Raw genomic sequence first — 18,803 nt, 5'->3', positions numbered from 1 at the left:
CCTCAATTTGCAGAGTTGCTATTCCAGAAAGATGACCTTCTAAGACCTCACCAATTTGGATGGCCATCCTGACATTTCTGGCATCCCAGCAACACTTCCTGAGCATCACCTGACTCTTCTGCATAATGGGAATGACAGCATCTTCTGGCATAGTCATGGACATCTCTGGATAGCACACACAAAGGCTCTGGGCACTAGAAAACTCAAGATTGGAAAGTGGTAACTTTATTACTCTTGCCCTCTCATCTATGCTATTTTTCCAGCATGTTCTTAACATGTACTGGTACTTTGCTTGGCAAGGCCAATCATACCTTAACACAGTAACTAGTGTTAGTTAAACTCCCAGTGAAATGTCTGTGATGGTGACAACTGAATGAATTTTTTTTTTCTCAATGTCTATTCAACTGTCTCAGAGAAATAACGAAGTGTGCATGTGCATGTGCCTGTGTGTCCCCACCTCATTTCAAACAAGGCCTTTGTTTTATTTTAGCTTTGAATACAAGATCAGCTTTCCAAAGCCTCTGGAGGTTCTCCTGTCTCCACCTCCCATTTCCCAGTAGGAATGTTGGGATTACAGACGCTTGCCCTACATATCTGACTCACACATGAACTCTGGGAATTGAACTCAAATCCTCATGCTTGCACACCAAGTACTTTGACCCACCAAGCCATCTCCCCAGCTTGTCCTTCTCACATTTTTAAAGCACACGGTGCCCTTCGTTAAAACATACCCTGAATTTGTTTTTTGTTGCTGTTGTTTTGTTTTGTTTTTAGTTGTTTTTTAGGCATTTTCTGGTAGACGCTGGCATCTCTCATGTACACTACTATGTCATCTGTAAACAAAGGCTAGTTCTACTCCTTTTCCTATCTGTATCCCCTTGATTGCCTTCACTTGCTTTACTGCCCCAGCTAGTGCTTTGAGCACAGTACGGAAGAGGTGTGGGATAGTGAACCGTCTCATTCCTGACATTAGTGGAATTTCTCGTTTTTCTCCATTTAGGATGATGTCGATTGTGGGTTTCTCATAGATAGCTATTATTGAGCCATGTCCCCTGCAGTCACTATATGTAGTTACCACGCAGGCATGTTGGATTTTGTCAAATACTTTTTCTGCATCTATAGAGGTAACCGTGTGATTTTTGTCTTTAAGTAAGTTCATTTATGTTGTTTACTACATTTATTGATTTTTATATGTTGAACCATCTCTGCATTTCCAGGATTAATCCAACTTAGTCATGATGAATAATCTTTTGGATGTGTCAGTACTGTTTGCAGGTATTTTGCTGAGTATTTTTGAATTTACATTCATCAGGGATATTGGTGTAGTTTCCTTTTGTTGTCTCTTTTATTTTGTCTTTGGTATTAGAGTGATATTAGGAGGATTTTCAGAGTACTCCTTCTGTCATCAAGATGACTGCCTAAACATGAGCTGAACAAGAAAGACACCAATAGGTAGCATTACCAAGGGGGAAAACTCATGAGGTCTCAACCCTACAAGCAACTAAGCAATGCAGAGAGCAGGAGAAATGTTCTTCCCAGGGAAGAGCACACCGGTTGGTTATTCAACACCAAATGGTCAGCCCTGAAAACACTGCATCAAAGTCACATTCTACAGACTGATCAGGGTGTGTTTGTAGATTTAGGAAATGTATGTATGCATGTATTAAAGTAAAAAAGGTTATGAATTTGAGAGCAAGGAGTAGTATGTAGAAGAGTTTGAAGGGAGGAAAGAGGAAAATGACTCAAAAAAAAAATTAAGTGGAACACTGACCATTTAGAAAGATTGTTTCCTGTGACACTGGCAGTGTGGGGCATTCGTGAGAGCTGTATGACCTCTACAGTCCATCAGTTCCCCTGCAAGTGAGGTATCTTACCTGTACAGGGGCCTGTTCTTAGCGGAGATGTTTCACCAACACAAGACATCTTAGTTTTATCTAAAGAATATTTAACATTCTATTGTTCCTTGAGTATTTTTTCTATCCATAAGCATAAAAATGATTGCTAAAATGATATTTCTCTTATAAGGCATGTATGTCTTTTCATCTCTCCCCGTATAGTTCTTACCAGTGGTATATTTTTAGTCTCCTCATTAGTAGTATACAAGATAGAAGAGATAGTTTTTTTCCTAACATACTCCAGAGGTAAGGCTTAAAATTTTTACCCACTTAATTTCTTGAAAGCTGAAAACTCATAAATAAAATAGCTTTACATAACAGAATTAATAATAGGGTGACAATTGATAGCTGAGTTGGACAGGGAGTATCCACTACTTATTTACTCATATGCAATGTTTCTCCTTTCTTTCTGTGACTAATCGTCTCAAAATATGTTTTTTTTTAAGTACCCAAGAATTTCTTGATTCATCTGTTCTATTGTCGACCTCACAAGTCACTCACAGAAAGTCTGACTTAATAAAATGACTCAATTTTTTTATTGGGTATGCTTCAAACATGAACATTTTGATAGACATATCCAAATCAGATAACAAAGCTCAATTTTATTTATTTATTTTTTAAACAGACTTAATTCACTTTTATTTTCCTTGTATAAAACCCCTTATGTGGTGGCAACAGCTGGAGCCTGGGTCCTCTGAACAGAGACTCTGATATGGGCTTTCACAAGATGGTCAGTGAATTCCTGATAAGGAGACTTGATGAATACAGTCTCTTTCCAGAGGTCAGGGGTCAGGTAGCTGTAGGTCTTAGAGATGACATCAAAGGTGTCCTTGGAAAAGTTGCCCAGGGTGGCAGTGCAGCCCCTGGTTGATGTGTAGCAGTCATCAATCCCAACCATCATCAGTAGCTTCTTGGGCATAGGAGCAGAGATGCCAGTGCCTCTGGGGGCAGGGATGAGACGCACCAACACAGAGCCACAGCGGCCTGTCACTTTGCATGGAGCAGTGTGGGGCTTGCCAATCTTGTTCCCCCAGTAGCCTCTCCTCACAGGGACAATGGAAAGCTTGGCCAAGATGATGGCCCTTCGGATAGATGTGGCTACCTCCTTGGAGCACTTAACACCAAGACCAACATGACCATTGTAGTCCCCAATAGCAACAAAAGCCTTGAACCTGGTCCGCTGGCCAGCGCTTATCTGCTTCTGTACTGGTATGATCTTTATAGAACCTCATCCTTAAGAGATGCCCCCAAGAAAAAGTCAATAATCTCTGATTCCTTAATGGGCAGAGAGAAAAGATAGATCTCCAGGGACCTGATCTTCATGTCCTTAACCAGGCAGCCCAGCTTGGTGACAGGGATCCACTCCTTGTCTTCGGCTTTACCTCCACGAGCTCCACGGCCTCCTAATCCCAGGTTCCTGGGGTCCTCTGGGCCCTCCCTTGCACCTTTGTACCAGCGTCATCCACCATTTGGTGTTTTCCCAAAGTAGAAGAAGCAACAAAGCTCAATTTTAAAACCTAAAGTGATCACTATGGAAAAAACAAAAACAAAACAAAACAAAACAAAACAACAACAACAACAAAAAACCCTTCTTTTAAGCCATAAGTTTGTCTCTTCTAGTGGACCATAGCAGTTTGCAGTGACAACCATCCTGTCATTTCCAGATGCCTCCTTTTCAGAAAGAAGTTAATTCCCATTCCAAAGCTCCATCTTAGTGACCACAATGATAGGTGGAAAGAACACTAGATGTCACACCTGAAAATCTGTCTAAATCGAGACAGCAACATCTCATACTATATGCCCAGAGTATTTCTAGCTTTAGTTTCTTCATTATCAAAATAAAGATCACAGAACTGTTTTCAAAACAAAATTAGACTTAAAAATATGTAGTTATAACACATAAATTCTAAAGTCCATATAATTTACCACCATCATTCCCGTCCAAGGATGGTTCATTGATTACTCAGTGGAGATTTACCAAACATTACCATGGAGCACACATTTTTTACTAAACTGTAAAGATACAAAGGCTTTATGGAGCTTTGGTTCAGGGGTGGGGGACAAAAGGACAAAGTGGAATAAAAATGCACTGAGGTGACAATGTGTAGGGGAGCTAGGTAGAGCACCACAAACAGGGCATGTGCACCGTGGAGCACGGGAGGGGAATGGGGATGAGGACTCCTGAGTGGACACCAGAAGGAACCACTTCATTTCAGATCCAGTATCAAGAAAACGCACCAGGGCCAGGTCAAACATGCCCCAATCCCTTCAGACTATCTTTCTCAATCTCAACACCAAGGAGATTTACTCTGCACAGTGTGATCTTGTGGAGAGCTACTCCATGTATCAAAGAATGATTGGTGGTAGTTCTGGTTCATAGCTACTCAATGCCAGTAGTGCTATCCCCCCCCCCCAAGCTATGACACTAACAAATGACTCCAAGTGAGAGCTCTGACCTTGAGATCATGAGAAACTAGTACAGATGCTTCCAGAAGAATGGGATTCTTTTAGCTAGGGACCAAATACCGAATGACTAACAAAGCCTCCTGGAGCCCTTTGGCATATGTTGGCATATTCCTTCCAAGTTTCACCCAGAAGAGATGTTGATTGCTTTTAAAAGGCCCCATGTGAGATGCAACAATAACACTGAGTCTTTTTAGACACTGCTCTGCACAGGTTGTCACTCAGACTCTCTAAGCCTCGGTTCTTAAATGAGACAATAAGTTCCATTTTGCAAGATCATTGGAATAGTTAAATGAGATAAACATAAAACATGCAGCCACAGAGGTCTTGACGCAATTTCTTTGGTGCAATTGATATGATGGGAATCATGCTGTTTACAAGACTCAAGCCGATAGTGGTGCTTGCCGTGTAAGCCGCACAACATGAATTTGATCCTTGAAACCTATAAATGGTAGAAGGATAGAACCAACTCCGCATTGTACTTAGACTTCCACATGTGGCCTGTGTGCCCACCTCTCCCTCTCCCATACACACACACACACACATTTTTTTTTTTTTAAGAAAATGAAATCTTAACAGAAGGCTCTCCCAATTCTAGTCACTAAAATGGAGTAGTGTAGTTGTGTAGTACACTGATTTTGTGATTGGGTAGAACAGTGTATCGGAAGCTGACACGCTGACTCTCTAACTCAGCCCTCACAAGCAACCAGATTACTTAAGAGATCAGAGATATGTAACTTGCCAAGAACTATACACATTAAAAATCGGTTCCTTGAACTTGCAAGACTCAGCTCTGCCGTCCCACTGCCTCAGGCACACTGAGGCTTGGTTGAGGCTGAGAAAAAATGCTTGTTGTATTCTGTATCCTTTAATTTGTTGTAGACATAGATTGCAAGATCTGGAAATGTCTTCTGAAAATAATGACAAGGGTCTCCAAATTTCTCCTTCATACTGAAAGGAAAACACAAATAGTTAGCTGATTGGCCCCAAGTGTTTCCTCATTCTTAAAGTATGCCCCGGCAGCTCACTGTACTTGGTTCTATAGCAGGGACAATAAGGACTGTGGAATCTGATAAATAATATGCTTCCTGACTCTTTAATAACTGTGCAACTTAATCTTTCTGAACATGTTTGTTCATTCATAAAAATGGTAGTAACGTGTATGTGGGGGGAGAGGGGTTCTCACAAGGCCCTACCCCTAAATAAACAGCTGTTACAGGTAATTAATGGGTGCTGAGAGACGGAGAATCATTCTTTTCCAGGATCAAAACCCCTCTGAAAGGTTCCAGTCCCAAGTGATAAGCACTAAACAAAGACACATATGAGCAACACTAAGTGTACTCAGTATTTATCTATATGTATGTGTGTATGTATGTATGTATGTATACAGCAGCAATTAAAGACAAGGTCAGGAATTTGAGAAGGAATTGAGGGGAACACAAGAAGAGTTGGAAGGGAAAGGGAAGGATAGAAATGATGTAAATCAGTGCTTATGTACAGAATTCTAAAAATAATAACAAAATACACAAAATAGTAATCCAATTCCACAATCCTTTATATACAATCCCTAAGTAATAACAATAATAAAAAGAAAACATCCTTAACTGCAAGGTGTGTGCAGCCAACAATTTTGACAACACAAGATGATTTAACTAATGTGGGGATGTGCTAACTGTTGTAACTCCACATTTGCTTTATACAGTGGCCCTGTCTTCTATACTATTCACACTGTAGCAAAGCTAAAAAGGAGGGTGGCCTCCTCCTCTTTCTCTTCCCTCTTCCCTGAGGGAAGAGGGTCTCACTATGTAGTTCTGGCTAGTATGGAACTTGCTGTGTAGACCACGCTAACCTTGTAGAGATCCATCTACCTCTCCCTCCCAAGTTGTGGAATTAAGGACAAGGTATGCCACACCCCCACCCTCCAACTTGCTTTTCTTTACCAAAGTAAGTGTTCTTCTTTCCATACTGACAGACTTAGAATTATTTTCTAATTGTTCTCCCTCCATGTATGACCCACAGGAATGAAAGCTACACTTACTGCTTGTTTTTGTCCTCATTGATGTGTTCTCCTATATTCCGAATGAACTTTAGTAGATCGCCCACAGTGTTCTTATAAGGCATTTTGCGTGGTATATAGAAATCATCCATTTCTTTCATAACAGATTTGTCGATCTAAAAAACAAAACATTACCCCCAAGATATGATAACAACATGAAACAAATCCTGATGGCCTGAAGGCCAAATACAAATTTGAATAAATGCCCTCTCCCAATGAACAAATCAAATAGAAACAAATGAAAGTACATGATACACACCACACACTATGCTACATGGGGCAGTTATGCTGTGTTTGAATGAGGCATTTAAGTGACTGATTTCCTTTTCTCTTCAGTTACCAAGAAATTATGCCTATTAAAACCCTTTGTGGGAGTGTTAACTAGTCTAGACACTATGAAAATCACTATTGAGGTTCTTCAGAAAGATAAAACTACGTCTACCAAGGAACAACTACAACTCTGCTGGTTATTTATCCAAAGGAATCTCAGACAACATATCACAGAGATATTGAAGAATCGCTCACAGTAGCCAAGATGTGGAGCCAACCTAGGAGTCCTTGATAGCAGAACGGTTAAGGAAAGTACAGTTTATATACACAATGAAACAGTTTTCAACCAAAACAAAATTATGTCATTTGCATGAAAATGATGCGAATGGAGATAGTCATAGCAAGCAACTTAAGTCACTCTCAGATAAATAGCATGGGATTTTGCTTAGATACATAAGCCCATGTATGTATACATGACATGAAAATAGAAGTAAAACTATCTAGAACAACAGGGACTAAGGAGATGGGGAAGGTTATAAGGGGAGGGCTAAAGGGCATGGGGGAACATGTTCAAGGTATATACTTATATAAAAATGCCTCTACTTTCAGCTAGGTAGTGGTGGTGCACGCTTTTAATCCCAGTGCTCAGGAGGCAGAGGTAGGCAGATCTCTGTGAGTTTGAGGCCAGCCTGGTCTACAAAGTGAGTTCCAGGACAGCCAGGACTTTTACACAGGGAAACCCTATCTCAAAAGACCAAAAAAGAGAATAAAAAAAGGAAAAAAAGAGAAAGAAATAAAAGAAAAAGTCTCTACTTTCAAGTTTGCCCATTTCTAAAAATTTAAAGTTTGAGCTGCAATCTCACATACATGCAGTCAACAAGGAGTCACAGCACACGTACTCCATACTAAGAACTAGCAAGAAAGCAGCTGTCTCTGTCCCCATGGAACTTGCAGACTAGCAACAAAAACATACATTAAGCCAGCAGTTATGAGTGGAGACAAATGAAACAAAGATGGAGAGAGGGACCTGAAGTAAATAAAGATGATGCTGGTCTCAAAGACCTAAAGATTCTCCCAGAGTGCTCTGTACATGTCCTGCATCACACAGGATCATCGCTGCAGAGACCTCTGTCTCATGGGAACATGCTTTATCTCACTTAATGGTACCTAGACCCTGATGCTGGCCTAAAACATAATTGGATTTGAGAAATGTTTGTAAATTTACAATAATGAAAGTTTGGTGATAAATACAAGATTGAAATGGTGATTAATTTTATAGCATTCTCATAAATTCAAGTTTGGCAGAATTTGTCTTGAAAGGGAAGAATTTGAAAGGTTAGCTTTTTTCATAATGTGTTTTCTCAGTACAGTGTGGGTCCTCAGAGCTGGGGCTGTTTGTTGTGATAAAGCTCGAAGGGGACCTTGGTAGATTCTATGGCGGGAGGGGGAGGGCAAACACACCAGGTAGACACAGCTTAGTGAGAAGGTTTATTAGAAAAGGGAAGAGGGGTAAGGAAAGAGAAAAGAGGTAAACACACACACACAGAGGGAGAGAGACAGAAGGGGGAGAGAAGAGAGACAGAGACAGAGACAGACAAAAGAGAAGAGGGAGACAAGAAAAGTCCTGTCTGTCCCAGGGTAACAGCATAAGTGGGTGGATCTTTCTTTTAAAGCTGTGGGCTACTACTCATGGAGCCCTGGGATGACTAGCGTACTTCCTGGGTGCACTCTCCTGCCAGTGACAGGGGCAGGCCAGCACAATGCCTGAATGCTTACACTGTGCACAGGCAGCAGAGGTGTCCTTCTGTCTAGGTTTTAGGCTCATGGTGGAGAACCTCCATCGTCTGGGCTCTTTTTAGTCGGCTATTGTTATTATAATAGAACTTTTGGCCAGACTTGAGGACTGGGTAATAGGCTGGGTTAAGGGCTTCCTCAGGAAGAACTTAATGACTGTGCCTTAGGGCTTTGGACTCTGAAGGAGGGGACAGAGAATCAACAGTCAAGAGGGCTCATTTGGAGAGAAGAAAATGACTCATTCAGTCCCTGATAGCAACAGGTTAGTGTATAAAATAAATTCAAAAAGACAGCATAGACTGTTATACATACCCTTATTCCTAGACTGTAGAAAATGTTCATACCTTAGATTTCCATTGATAGAAACTTCTGGAAGGCTCAGGTGTTCCAGACTGCAGTAGTTTGAGAAGATTGCTTTTATTTTTTGGTTTTTTAATGTCAGATTCGTTCCCCACATCCCGAAGAACTCTGTAGCGCCTGAGAATGGTAGAAATATCATAGCCATTATATTTTTCCAAAAAGAGAAAACTGATATGCTTTGCTTTTTAATAAAATTTCTACATAACTGGAGAGGCCACCCCGTCGCTTCCCACCTACTCTTCACAGTTAAAACCAGAATGCAGCAGGCTGTTACCCCTCCCCAGGACACATTGCCTGCTGATGCCCAGCCCTGACAGCTGCCCACACCCCTTCTTCATCTCCATCTGAAAGCCTGTGACACAATGGTTCTCAACCTGTGGGTCATGATCCCTTTGGGGTCAAATGACCCTTTTGTAGGGGCTACTTATCAATCATCCTGAATATCAGATATTTACAATTCATAACAGTGGCAAAATTACAGTTATGAAGTAGCAACAAAATAATTTTATGGGGGGGGGGGTTACCAAACCATGAGGAACTGTAGGAAAGGGTTGCAGCATTAGGAAAGTTGAGAATCATTGCTGTATCACATACACAAGTTCTACTTACTTCTCCCAAGTCCAAAAGAAAGGATGACCAAGTAGGTTCTCCAGATAGTTCTTTACATTCTTTCCAGGAGAAAACAGGCACTGAATGAGGTCCTTAGTGTCCTCATCTGGAGATGTTTTAGCCACCTTTTTATTATTTTGAGTTTTCAGTGTCTCAAAGGGGATATCGCCTTTCTTTACCACATAGAGGACCAGCCATCCAAGAGCCTGCACAGAAGCCATAAATCAAACCAAAATTGCAATGTGTTCCCTCTCTATCTGGGTAACCTTGAAAAATTTGGTAATATTGTGATTGTCCATTTCATTGGTCAGAGATCTGCCGAGAAGTTTAGTAAAGGGCATCTCTGGGTGTGTCTGTGACAGCATTTACAAAGATTATGACCATGTGGGCTCTAATGGCCACTAGTGGATGCAAAATTTCAGTGGACTTATATGGGAGTAGTGTAACACTAGAAGGTGGGACCTCAGGAAGAAGTGGTCCAGTAGGGGACTGTCTTGGTGGCTTGACCTGATCCCTTTCAGTTATGGCTCAGCTTTGCTTCCCATCTATGATGCCCAAGACTGTGATCAAAACAAACCCTTCTTCCTTCAGGTTCTCACAGTGACACAAAAGTGGTCAGTCCAGACAGTGTGGAAACAGAGATGGGAGGGGTTTCAAGGAACCTGTGGGCCATACTCTTGGGGCCTGTGGTGTCATGTTAATACTCTGGGCTCCAAAGCTGCAGGATTCTAGGTGAGAAAGGCAAAGTTCTGTTCACAGAGAACTCTTCAAGGCCTCACATAGTGTTATGATAGAGTGAGGGGAACTTTGGGGAACGTTGGTGGATTCCATGGCAGGAAAGGGTGACCGAGACGGGGGATAAACACACCAGGCAGACAGAGCTTAAGTGAGAAGTTGTGTTCGAAAGAGAAAAGAGGTAAAGAGACACAGAGAGGACAGAAGAGAAGAGGGAGACAGGAAAAGTCCTGTCGGCCCCAGGGGAAGAATGGGAAAGAGAAAGAGAACATAAGTGGGCGGGGGACTTTCTTTTAAAGGGGTCCTTTGCCCCTGCATGCAGACTAGTATGCATGCAGGCTGACCAGGTTACTGCCTAAGTGCATTCTGCCAGGTGACAGGGGCAGGCCACCATAATGCCTAGATCCTTACAACTGACCCACACAGTTTAGACTCTTCTAGGCCACACATGGCCCACACAGTTTAGGCTCCTGAAAGACCATCCTGGTCCAGAGGTGATACGATAGACTTGTTGGCAGCAGTCTTGAATGTTCACATCAAGAAAGGGAGGATGCTCTAAACAAAGGGGACACCTTAGAACAAACTGGGAACTGGACCCAGTGCTATACAAGGAGGAATAACAGAGTCATTCCCAATCAGGTGGGACACGGTGCTAGCCAGGGAACTAGGCTTCGGTAGAGCAGAGAAGTAGGCAGTGGTCAACACAAGAGCCAGTTACATAGAACTGGGAGGGGGGCACTAAACTCAGGAACCACCAAACCCAGAACCAAAGCTATTGCCCATTGGCTACTATCCAGAAGAGAACTGCCCAGCCATATCTAAACAAGCCAGGCAGCCTCAGTACACAGGGCCTGGCCCCATGTCAGGGAGGCTTCTGCTGAGGTCTGTGTCCTTGGAGCTAAAGGCTGACCCCCAACCCCCAGAACTGTCTGCAACCTCCATATCTGACTTTCTTTTGTACTCAGCAGGTAAGTTTGAATAGAGTTGGAAAGACACTTCATTTGCCTTATCCTTGAGCAGAAAAAATATTTGCAGAAGAAATCTCTGAGTTATACAGAAACACCTCCTGGAAGTCTTTGAAGAAGAGGCATCCTCAGCCAGGCGTTGTTGGTGCACGCCTTTAGTCCCAGCACTCCGGAGACAGAGGCAGGTGGATCTCTGTGAGTTCCAGGCCAGCCTGGTATACAGAGTGAGTTCCAGGACAGGTTCCAAAGCTATACAGAGAAACCTTGTCTCAAAAAACAAACAAAAAGAAAGAAAGAAAAATAAATAAATAAATAAATAAATAAATAAATGAAGCATCCTCAGTTTATTTGTTTAGCTGGTGGAGGAAGAAAGGAACAGTTAGAGATAAAGAAAAGGACCACAGTGAAAAGCAACTCCATACCAAGTCAGCTCTTACATCTTCTCCTCTGCCTGGTGAAAGTTCTCCTGCAGGAGAGCACCCAGAAATACCACTGCATACAAAGGTAGTGAGGACAGTGGACATGGTGGAAGGAAGCTGTGGTAAGTCTTCCCTTCCGTGTCAAAATAAGAAGTTCTCTACCTGCCCTAGGAAGTGGGGTAATGAACAAATAAGGAAGCAGAGAAAAGAAAAAGTTAACCAGCTCACAGAAATTACCTCCAAGTCGTTCTTGATGCTCTGTGGCTCTCCCATCCCCTGGATGCTTTCATCAAAATCTGCCAGGAAAACAGCTTCCTTGGAATCTAAGGGACAGTTTCAGAGATGCATAAAAAATATTCTCCATAGTGTGACAGTCAAACCATTAAAGTAAATATGTAACCCGTAAACAATCTATCATTCTGAAGATCAATAAGAATACTATTTATTCATGTACACCCTCACTCGATCTATTAGGTATCTGTCAAGAGCAGGACACACATTTTATTTTTTACAGGGCAGACAGTAGGAAAAGATGAGGGTGAAGTTCACCAGCTGTCCACTTAAACAGCTCCTGGGGCACAGCACAGTAAAGGGGCTGCTGGCCATAGTTAAGATTACATCATATTGCTAACTAACAGCTACCCAACAAGGTTCTGAGTCTGAGAGTGTCTTGGCATCACTTTCCGCTCAGTTAAGCCCACCAACCCCAAGCTCCTCTGGTACTTTAGACCACCATCATGGGTCAGAAATGTGTTGGCTCTGAGTCACTGTTCCCTGCCCCTTTCAGGCTCTCCTTCCTTCTGGAAAAAGGCCACTGAGTTCCCAGAAAGAGGAGTGAAAGAATGATAGAAGTTGGGAGAGAGATCTAAAAATGAGTAAGTCAGGAACTTAGCCCTCAAGAGGTGACCCTTGCTATCTCCATGATGATCAGAAATACATCTCTATTATTTACAAATCACTTAGTCTTTGAGGTTCTGTCCCAGCCACACATGAAAGAATACCCCAAGGCCTCACCTATTAAGATGTTTTTGGGCTGCAGATCCTGATGGGTATATCCTTGCAAGTGTAGTCCTTGAACAGCCCTAAAAACAGACACTAGTACATTGCGGGCAAACGTATCTTCACTGTCCTCCATGGGTTCCTCTCTGTGCTTGTCCAGGAACTCTTCCAATGTCCACTCACACAGGGACACACACACATAAAAACAGTCCTTGCTGGTCTCACTTCCATAGAAAGTCACGATGTTACTGTGGCCACGGCAGCCCTGCAGACAGGAGACTTCCTTACGTGCACGTGTGCTATCCTCGGAGAAGACCTTCACAGCCGTCTCTTGATTGTCATAGAACCCCAGGTAGATGGCCCCTTCAGAAGTGCTAGCAATTTTAAATTCCTCATCCATAAAGATCTTGAGTTTTCCAATCATGGGTCGATGCATACTGCGGAGTCTCCTCAAGGCTCTCCCCCAACGTGAACTGTGAGGTGACCAGCCTCCATCAGGAGGGCCAGTTTGATCTTTAGCTCCATGACTGAGAAGAAACTCTACAAGGAAAGAGTTGTAATTTCTCCTGGCTATCCCAACAAGATCCCCATACTTGGTACTGGCTCCCTTATCACACAGCAACTGAACAATTTCGTTCAGGTTGTGTTCAACAGCAAATTGCAGGGCTGTCTTGTCCTGGTTATCTCTGTCATCAATGTTTATTCCCTCCTGACACAGTATCATCTGCACCAAACCTATATGTTTTTGCCTTTCCACTGCCAAGATCAAAGGTGTCTTCCCTCCTTCTCCTCTCACATTAGCATCAGCCCCATGTTGGAGCAGAAGGCGCGTAATCTCCTCCACGTTTTTACCATCTGGGTCCCGCAGAGTACAGATCAAGGCATTTCTGCCCTTATTGTCCTTGGCATTGACTTCTGCCCCCATGTCATTGAGGAGAATACTCAAGACTTCTGTGTGGCCATATTCAGCAGCACTCATAAGAGCCGTGGCTCCTCCTTTCTTCATGCGCTTTTTGTCCTCTGTTGTCTCTCGTCTCAAATTCACATTGGCTCTATTATCAAAAAGGAATCTTAAGGCTTCAACATGACCATGTTCTGCAGCTTCCATGAAAGCTGTGAAGCCATTCGAGTCATACTCATTGACATCTGCTCCTTTGGAGAGGAATATCTGGAGCAGTCTCACATCTCCATTGATCCCAGCGATGATGAAGGGAGTAGCCCCATTCTTCTTCCTCCGATGAGGGTCAGCTCCATGACGAAGCAGGAGATGGACAATGTCTATCTTGCCAAGCTGCACTGCATTGTGCAAAGGTGTCCAGCCCCCAAAGTCTTCACAGGCATTGACGTCAGCTCCTCTTTGCAGCAATTGCTCAATTCTATCAACATTTCCCTCTTTAACAGCTTCAATCAACAACAGAGGATCCCCAGGGGTCCTCTGACTACTGGAGGTTGTGGATCCATCCTGGGGTGTGCCGTGATCATTGGTCTCCATGATAGTCGATTCTAATGCTTAGCACTCTTAGCCTTTTCCTTGAAGAACGGACACTTGTTTCTTTGGGATGTGATGAGAATCTTGGGGTAGGGGTTGGGTTTATGTGTTCTGTCATCCGATGTCCACTCTGTAGACAAGTGAAGAGGTGGCTTTGTCATTTCAGACAGGGAAAATTCAGCTGACACAGAGCTCGGCTTTACCCACAGGAAGCCTTTGCTAAACACATTTACTTGCTTAATTGGGGATTTCAAAATTGTAGACTATTGTGAATATATGTAAATTTAAAATAAGGAAATTATTACTCTATAGTCCCAAGCCCCTAAAGCAACTGCTACCAATATTTAGTATATGTGTGTTGTGTTAAGTTTCAAACCCGGGACAAATAGCTGAGGAGCCTACTTAACATATCAAAGCGGACACGGCCACCAGGTTCTCCCAGCATCCCTCAGTTACCACCTATTACAGGATATGGCTGGCAGACCTGGCCCTCTACCATGAAAGAGTTCCCCAAAAGGCCCTTTCCTATATAATCCAGACATTTTGGTTACCTGCCCCTTGCAGCTTGAACCTCCCTGCCCCTGCCCCTCTTCTCATGATCCAGCTAAGTCTGTTCATGTGCACTCTGGACTCTCCCAGATGCCCCTGCCTCTACCTGTCTATGCTATGCTCCCCCTTTTATCTACAATAACTTTCTCCTCCACTTCACCCAGGAGCGGCCATGGCCTTTCCTTTCCTTTTTCTTTTTTCATTCCCACCAATTCATTTTCAGGCTGGGGTAAGGCTACGCTTACTGACTCTGCACTTTCATGCTTATTTCAGTTTTCTAACCTTGCAGAGGCAGGTGGGTCTCGAGTTGGAGGCCAGCCTGGGCTACAGAGTGAGTTCCAAGACAGGATCCATAGCTACACAGAGAAATCCTGTCTCAAAAACAAAACAAACAAACAAAAAAATAAATGAACAAACAGTCCAAAACAATTCTGAATGGTGTGGTAGAAAATTTAGCTAACTTTATCTTGTTTTCCTATTATACATTTCTTATAATAGACATCCTAACATTTCATGACTAGTCCTAAAAACTAACTACTCAATATTCTATAAGCACACTTACCTGTCAATTGGTGGCTTCTGGGGGTGGGGGAAGCACAAGCCAGTTCCTTTAAGAAGGAAAGTGTATCTCTTTGTCCATCTGAATTTCTTTATCCCTGGTGAGGCTGGTCACCCCACACTCGCCGCTGGGTTCTCCACATCTGTCCTCTTCACACCCCTGCGAGTTTTTATTGAAGTAGTCGTGGAAAAATGTGAATCATGAGCTCGGCTTTGATTTCTGGATGTGCAGCTTTTGACTTTCACTTCCTGGTTGCATGCTCTTATAAACTGTTGATTTACAGTATCGTTCCCTCCAGCGGAGGACAGCAATAAACAGGGCAGTAGGAGACAGCGTTAGCGAGTGTAGCAAATACTGGGCACTGGATGAATGACAGAGCTCAGAGCTTATTATGCCTATTTGTGTTTTTTTTTTTTTTTTTTTTTTTTGTCTTTGTAACAAACCCCTCTTCTCCCAGTGATGGGCCTTTCCTTCCAAGAGTGCCATTTAGGCCAGTGACCTCATCAGCTCTAGGGCTAGATCCAGTTCAGCTATCGGCCAGCCCTTATTAACCTGAACATCTAAATAGCTGTGACTGCTACAAAATGCACAAAGCATTTGAGATCTCCATATGCAGTATAATCTGAACACCATGTGCGTCGTCGTTGACCAAAGCCTTTGTACAGCTGGTGCTGACTACAGCTGCTTGTGAGGAGGGCTGGTGTTTGGTAAAGGGCAGAGGAGGAAAGCCCAGCCTATAATTGAGCGCTGGCAGTGAAGGAGCCTACTTTCACTTTCGGTTTTTCCTCCCTTGTTCCAGAGCTGTCCCAGAAGCAGAGACCATAAATAAACAGTGTATGGACAGGAGCCCTTAGGAGGGAGGGCTCCGACCGACCTGGCTGCTGCCCAAATCCTCCGGGCTTTCTCGTCCTCTTCCCCAACGCCAGCCAGAGAGATTAGACAAGCTGCCACTCCTCAGCCACTGCCAGCTCTCCTCCAGCGCACCTTACCTTCCAGTCTCAGTGATCATTCTTTTGGCGGCAACCATCCTTTAAGACCAACCCCTAGAGAAAACATTTCCTTGTGGCGCTTCACTGAGACATCAGGGTTGAGTCAAGAAGGAAGTGAAAAAGCCCGGAAGAACAGAAGGTGTTCCGCCCAGACTCAGCAGGAGCAGTCTTCACCCCACGGTCTAAGAAAGCAAAGGCTCTACCGTGAGCACTGAGCACGAGGACAGATTTGATAGGCATCAAGGCGCTAGCCTTTCAGGTTATAGGACCCAACTTCACCAATCATTCTTGTATCTCCTGTTGTCACAAATCCCCTGTGTTCCTGGAGGGAAACAAAAAAAAAAAAAAAAAAAAAAACGCATAACCCATTATGCAGCCAGCTGGTTAGTGCAGGGCGGGAACAGAGTCTGATGCCAGGACTGGCAGCCCTTGGCATGCAGGGGCTTACTGCACAAACCTGAAGCTCTGCATGGATGGGGCTTGCTCCTAAAAGGGAACAGAGAAATCACAAGCAATCTTGCAGGAAGTAGAGGAGGAATATTGTGTGTGTTTGGGCGGGCTGGTGGAGGTGAGAAGACAACTCTGTGGTGTGGGCTCTCTCCTTCCACCTGAACATGGGTTCCAGAGCTCAAAAACCAGGCTACGAGGCTTGTCTAGCAAGCACCTTTACCTAAGGAGCCATCTAATCAGCCGCATAAATAATTTTTGTTTGTTGGTTGGTTTGGTTTGTTTTTTTGTTTTGTTTTGTTTTGTGTTTTTTGTTTTTGGTTTTGTTTGTTGTTTTTTGTTTTGTTTTGTTTTGTTTTTAATAGCATATACAAATCCAAGTATGATGGAGTTCCTGGCAGTCCTCTGTCTATAAGCATCATGGCTGCTGTCTTCTGTAGCCTCAAAACATCCTGCTGTTTCCAATCTGTCTTCATGTGTGCTAGTCTGCTGTCTGAATAGATACTAAATAGTAACAAGGATTATGATGGTGATACTAGTGATGATGATGGCAGTGATGGTAATGATGATGGTGGTGATGGTAATGATGATGGTGGTGATGGTGGTAGTGGTGGCTGAGGTGTTGGTGGTGGTGATGGTGGTAGTTGAGGTATAAGTATGCTAATTACAGAAAGCAATTGCATAGCTCTTGAGTATACTTCAGAAACTGTTCTGAGCACTTCCCAGATACTAAGTCTTCTTGTGATAGCTACTGTTTTTCACCCCATTTTTCAGATGAGGAAACCAAGACATAAAATGGATGCACATTACCTTCATTTTCACAGAAGCCAGATAGGGAAGAAAATCAATTCAATCATGTAGTGTATCTTATGGTGGAAGATCCACAGGGAAAAATAAGGTAGGTGTGAGCTGTTTTAGGGTCCTGGAGGCATAGGGCAGTCAGTAAAGTGCTTGCCATGCAAGCACAAACCCTGAATTCAGTGCCTAGAACTCATACAGAAAAGAAAGGAGACACAGTGGTGCAATCCTAAGAGTGTGGGTAATAAGGGATGGGTCATGGTGGCTCATTTATAACCCACTGCGGGGGAGGCACCGACAAGGGGTCCTCAAGGCTTCCAACCAGCCAACATAGTCCACTTGGTACGTTCTAAGCCAATGAGAGGTGGACAGTACCTAAAGATTGATGCCTGAGGTTATCCACTGGCCTACACACACACACACACACACACACACACACACACACACACACACACCACATGGCTGGGAATCTCCATTGGGTCATTGGGGAAGGAGGCAACAGCTTTGTTCAGATGGTGACATTTGAGCAGAGACTAGGAGAAACAACTTCAGGTATAATCAAGGGACAGCTTAGAGGCCAGTGAAGCTGGACTGAGAGGAAATGGGAAGTGAAGTTTCCAAACATTTCTGAATTACTGACCCTTGTAAGGACGTTGGATTCTGTCCAGTGCAAGACAGCCACCAAAACTGGGAAGCTGGGAGATGTTAAACCCTGTTTGGACTTAGGATACCTCTGTCCTCGAGTAATAAGCCACAACCAAACTTAATTCATAACTACTTTTGTAAGGGATAGTTGGTTCTCGGCCAGTCTGTGCAGTCAGGCTTTAGTTTCAGGTGACTGTCTGACAGACCAAGCTGTAAAGAAATATGCTGTTACTGATGTTCTTTCGATACAGCTATTGTCTATGAAACACAAACAGGAGACTCGGAGCCCATGTGGAGTTTATTGATAGAGGGGAGAGAAAAGGGGGGTAGCTGGTGGCCAACCAAAAGCAGGGGGGAGAGAGAGAGAGAGCAAGAGAGAGGGAGAAAGAAGGAGCAAGAGAGAGAACAAGAGAGAGCAAGAGAGCAGCGCACTTGGTGCGCTTGCTTTAAAAGAGAAACTTGTATATGTGTAACTCAGTCCCCTGAGCAACCAGGTAAAGCTTGAGCAGCCAGGTAAGTCATGAGGTAAAGACATGGCCATGAGCATCCCGCCCATCATCAGGAGGTGGGGTCAGCAGACTGCTGGTTCCCAACAGTTACTATGCCTCATTTTCACTCCATGCATGGTGTGATAAGACACTGATTAAAATCAGCTTGGAGAAGAGTTTATTTGACTTGCCGGTTCAAAGGACCAAAAAAGAAAAACAAAAAAACTGGTGAAGTGGGTACCTTTTGGCAGATCTTGACAATGTATGCCCCCCT

The 18,803-nt window shown here is 43.4% G+C and overlaps 1 protein-coding gene across 1 annotated transcript; it reads right to left on the bottom strand.

Annotated features, from left to right (window-relative positions):
* Window positions 1-4,977: 4,977 nt before the first annotated feature.
* Rnasel (ribonuclease L) lies at window positions 4,978-15,590 on the bottom strand. The gene is given in 8 exon segments (XM_051185989.1): window positions 4,978-5,202; window positions 5,204-5,309; window positions 6,397-6,530; window positions 8,823-8,955; window positions 9,448-9,653; window positions 11,804-11,889; window positions 12,581-14,184; window positions 15,166-15,590. Coding segments are annotated over 7 exon segments (2,199 nt in total). The 5' UTR covers window positions 14,058-14,184; window positions 15,166-15,590; the 3' UTR covers window positions 4,978-5,145.
* Between the last annotated feature and the right edge of the window lie 3,213 nt (window positions 15,591-18,803).

Source organism: Phodopus roborovskii, unplaced genomic scaffold (assembly GCF_943737965.1).
Source record: "Phodopus roborovskii unplaced genomic scaffold, PHOROB, whole genome shotgun sequence".
In the NCBI taxonomy this organism is placed as follows: Eukaryota; Metazoa; Chordata; class Mammalia; order Rodentia; family Cricetidae; genus Phodopus; species Phodopus roborovskii.
This window is presented reverse-complemented; position numbering and strand designations above follow the sequence as displayed.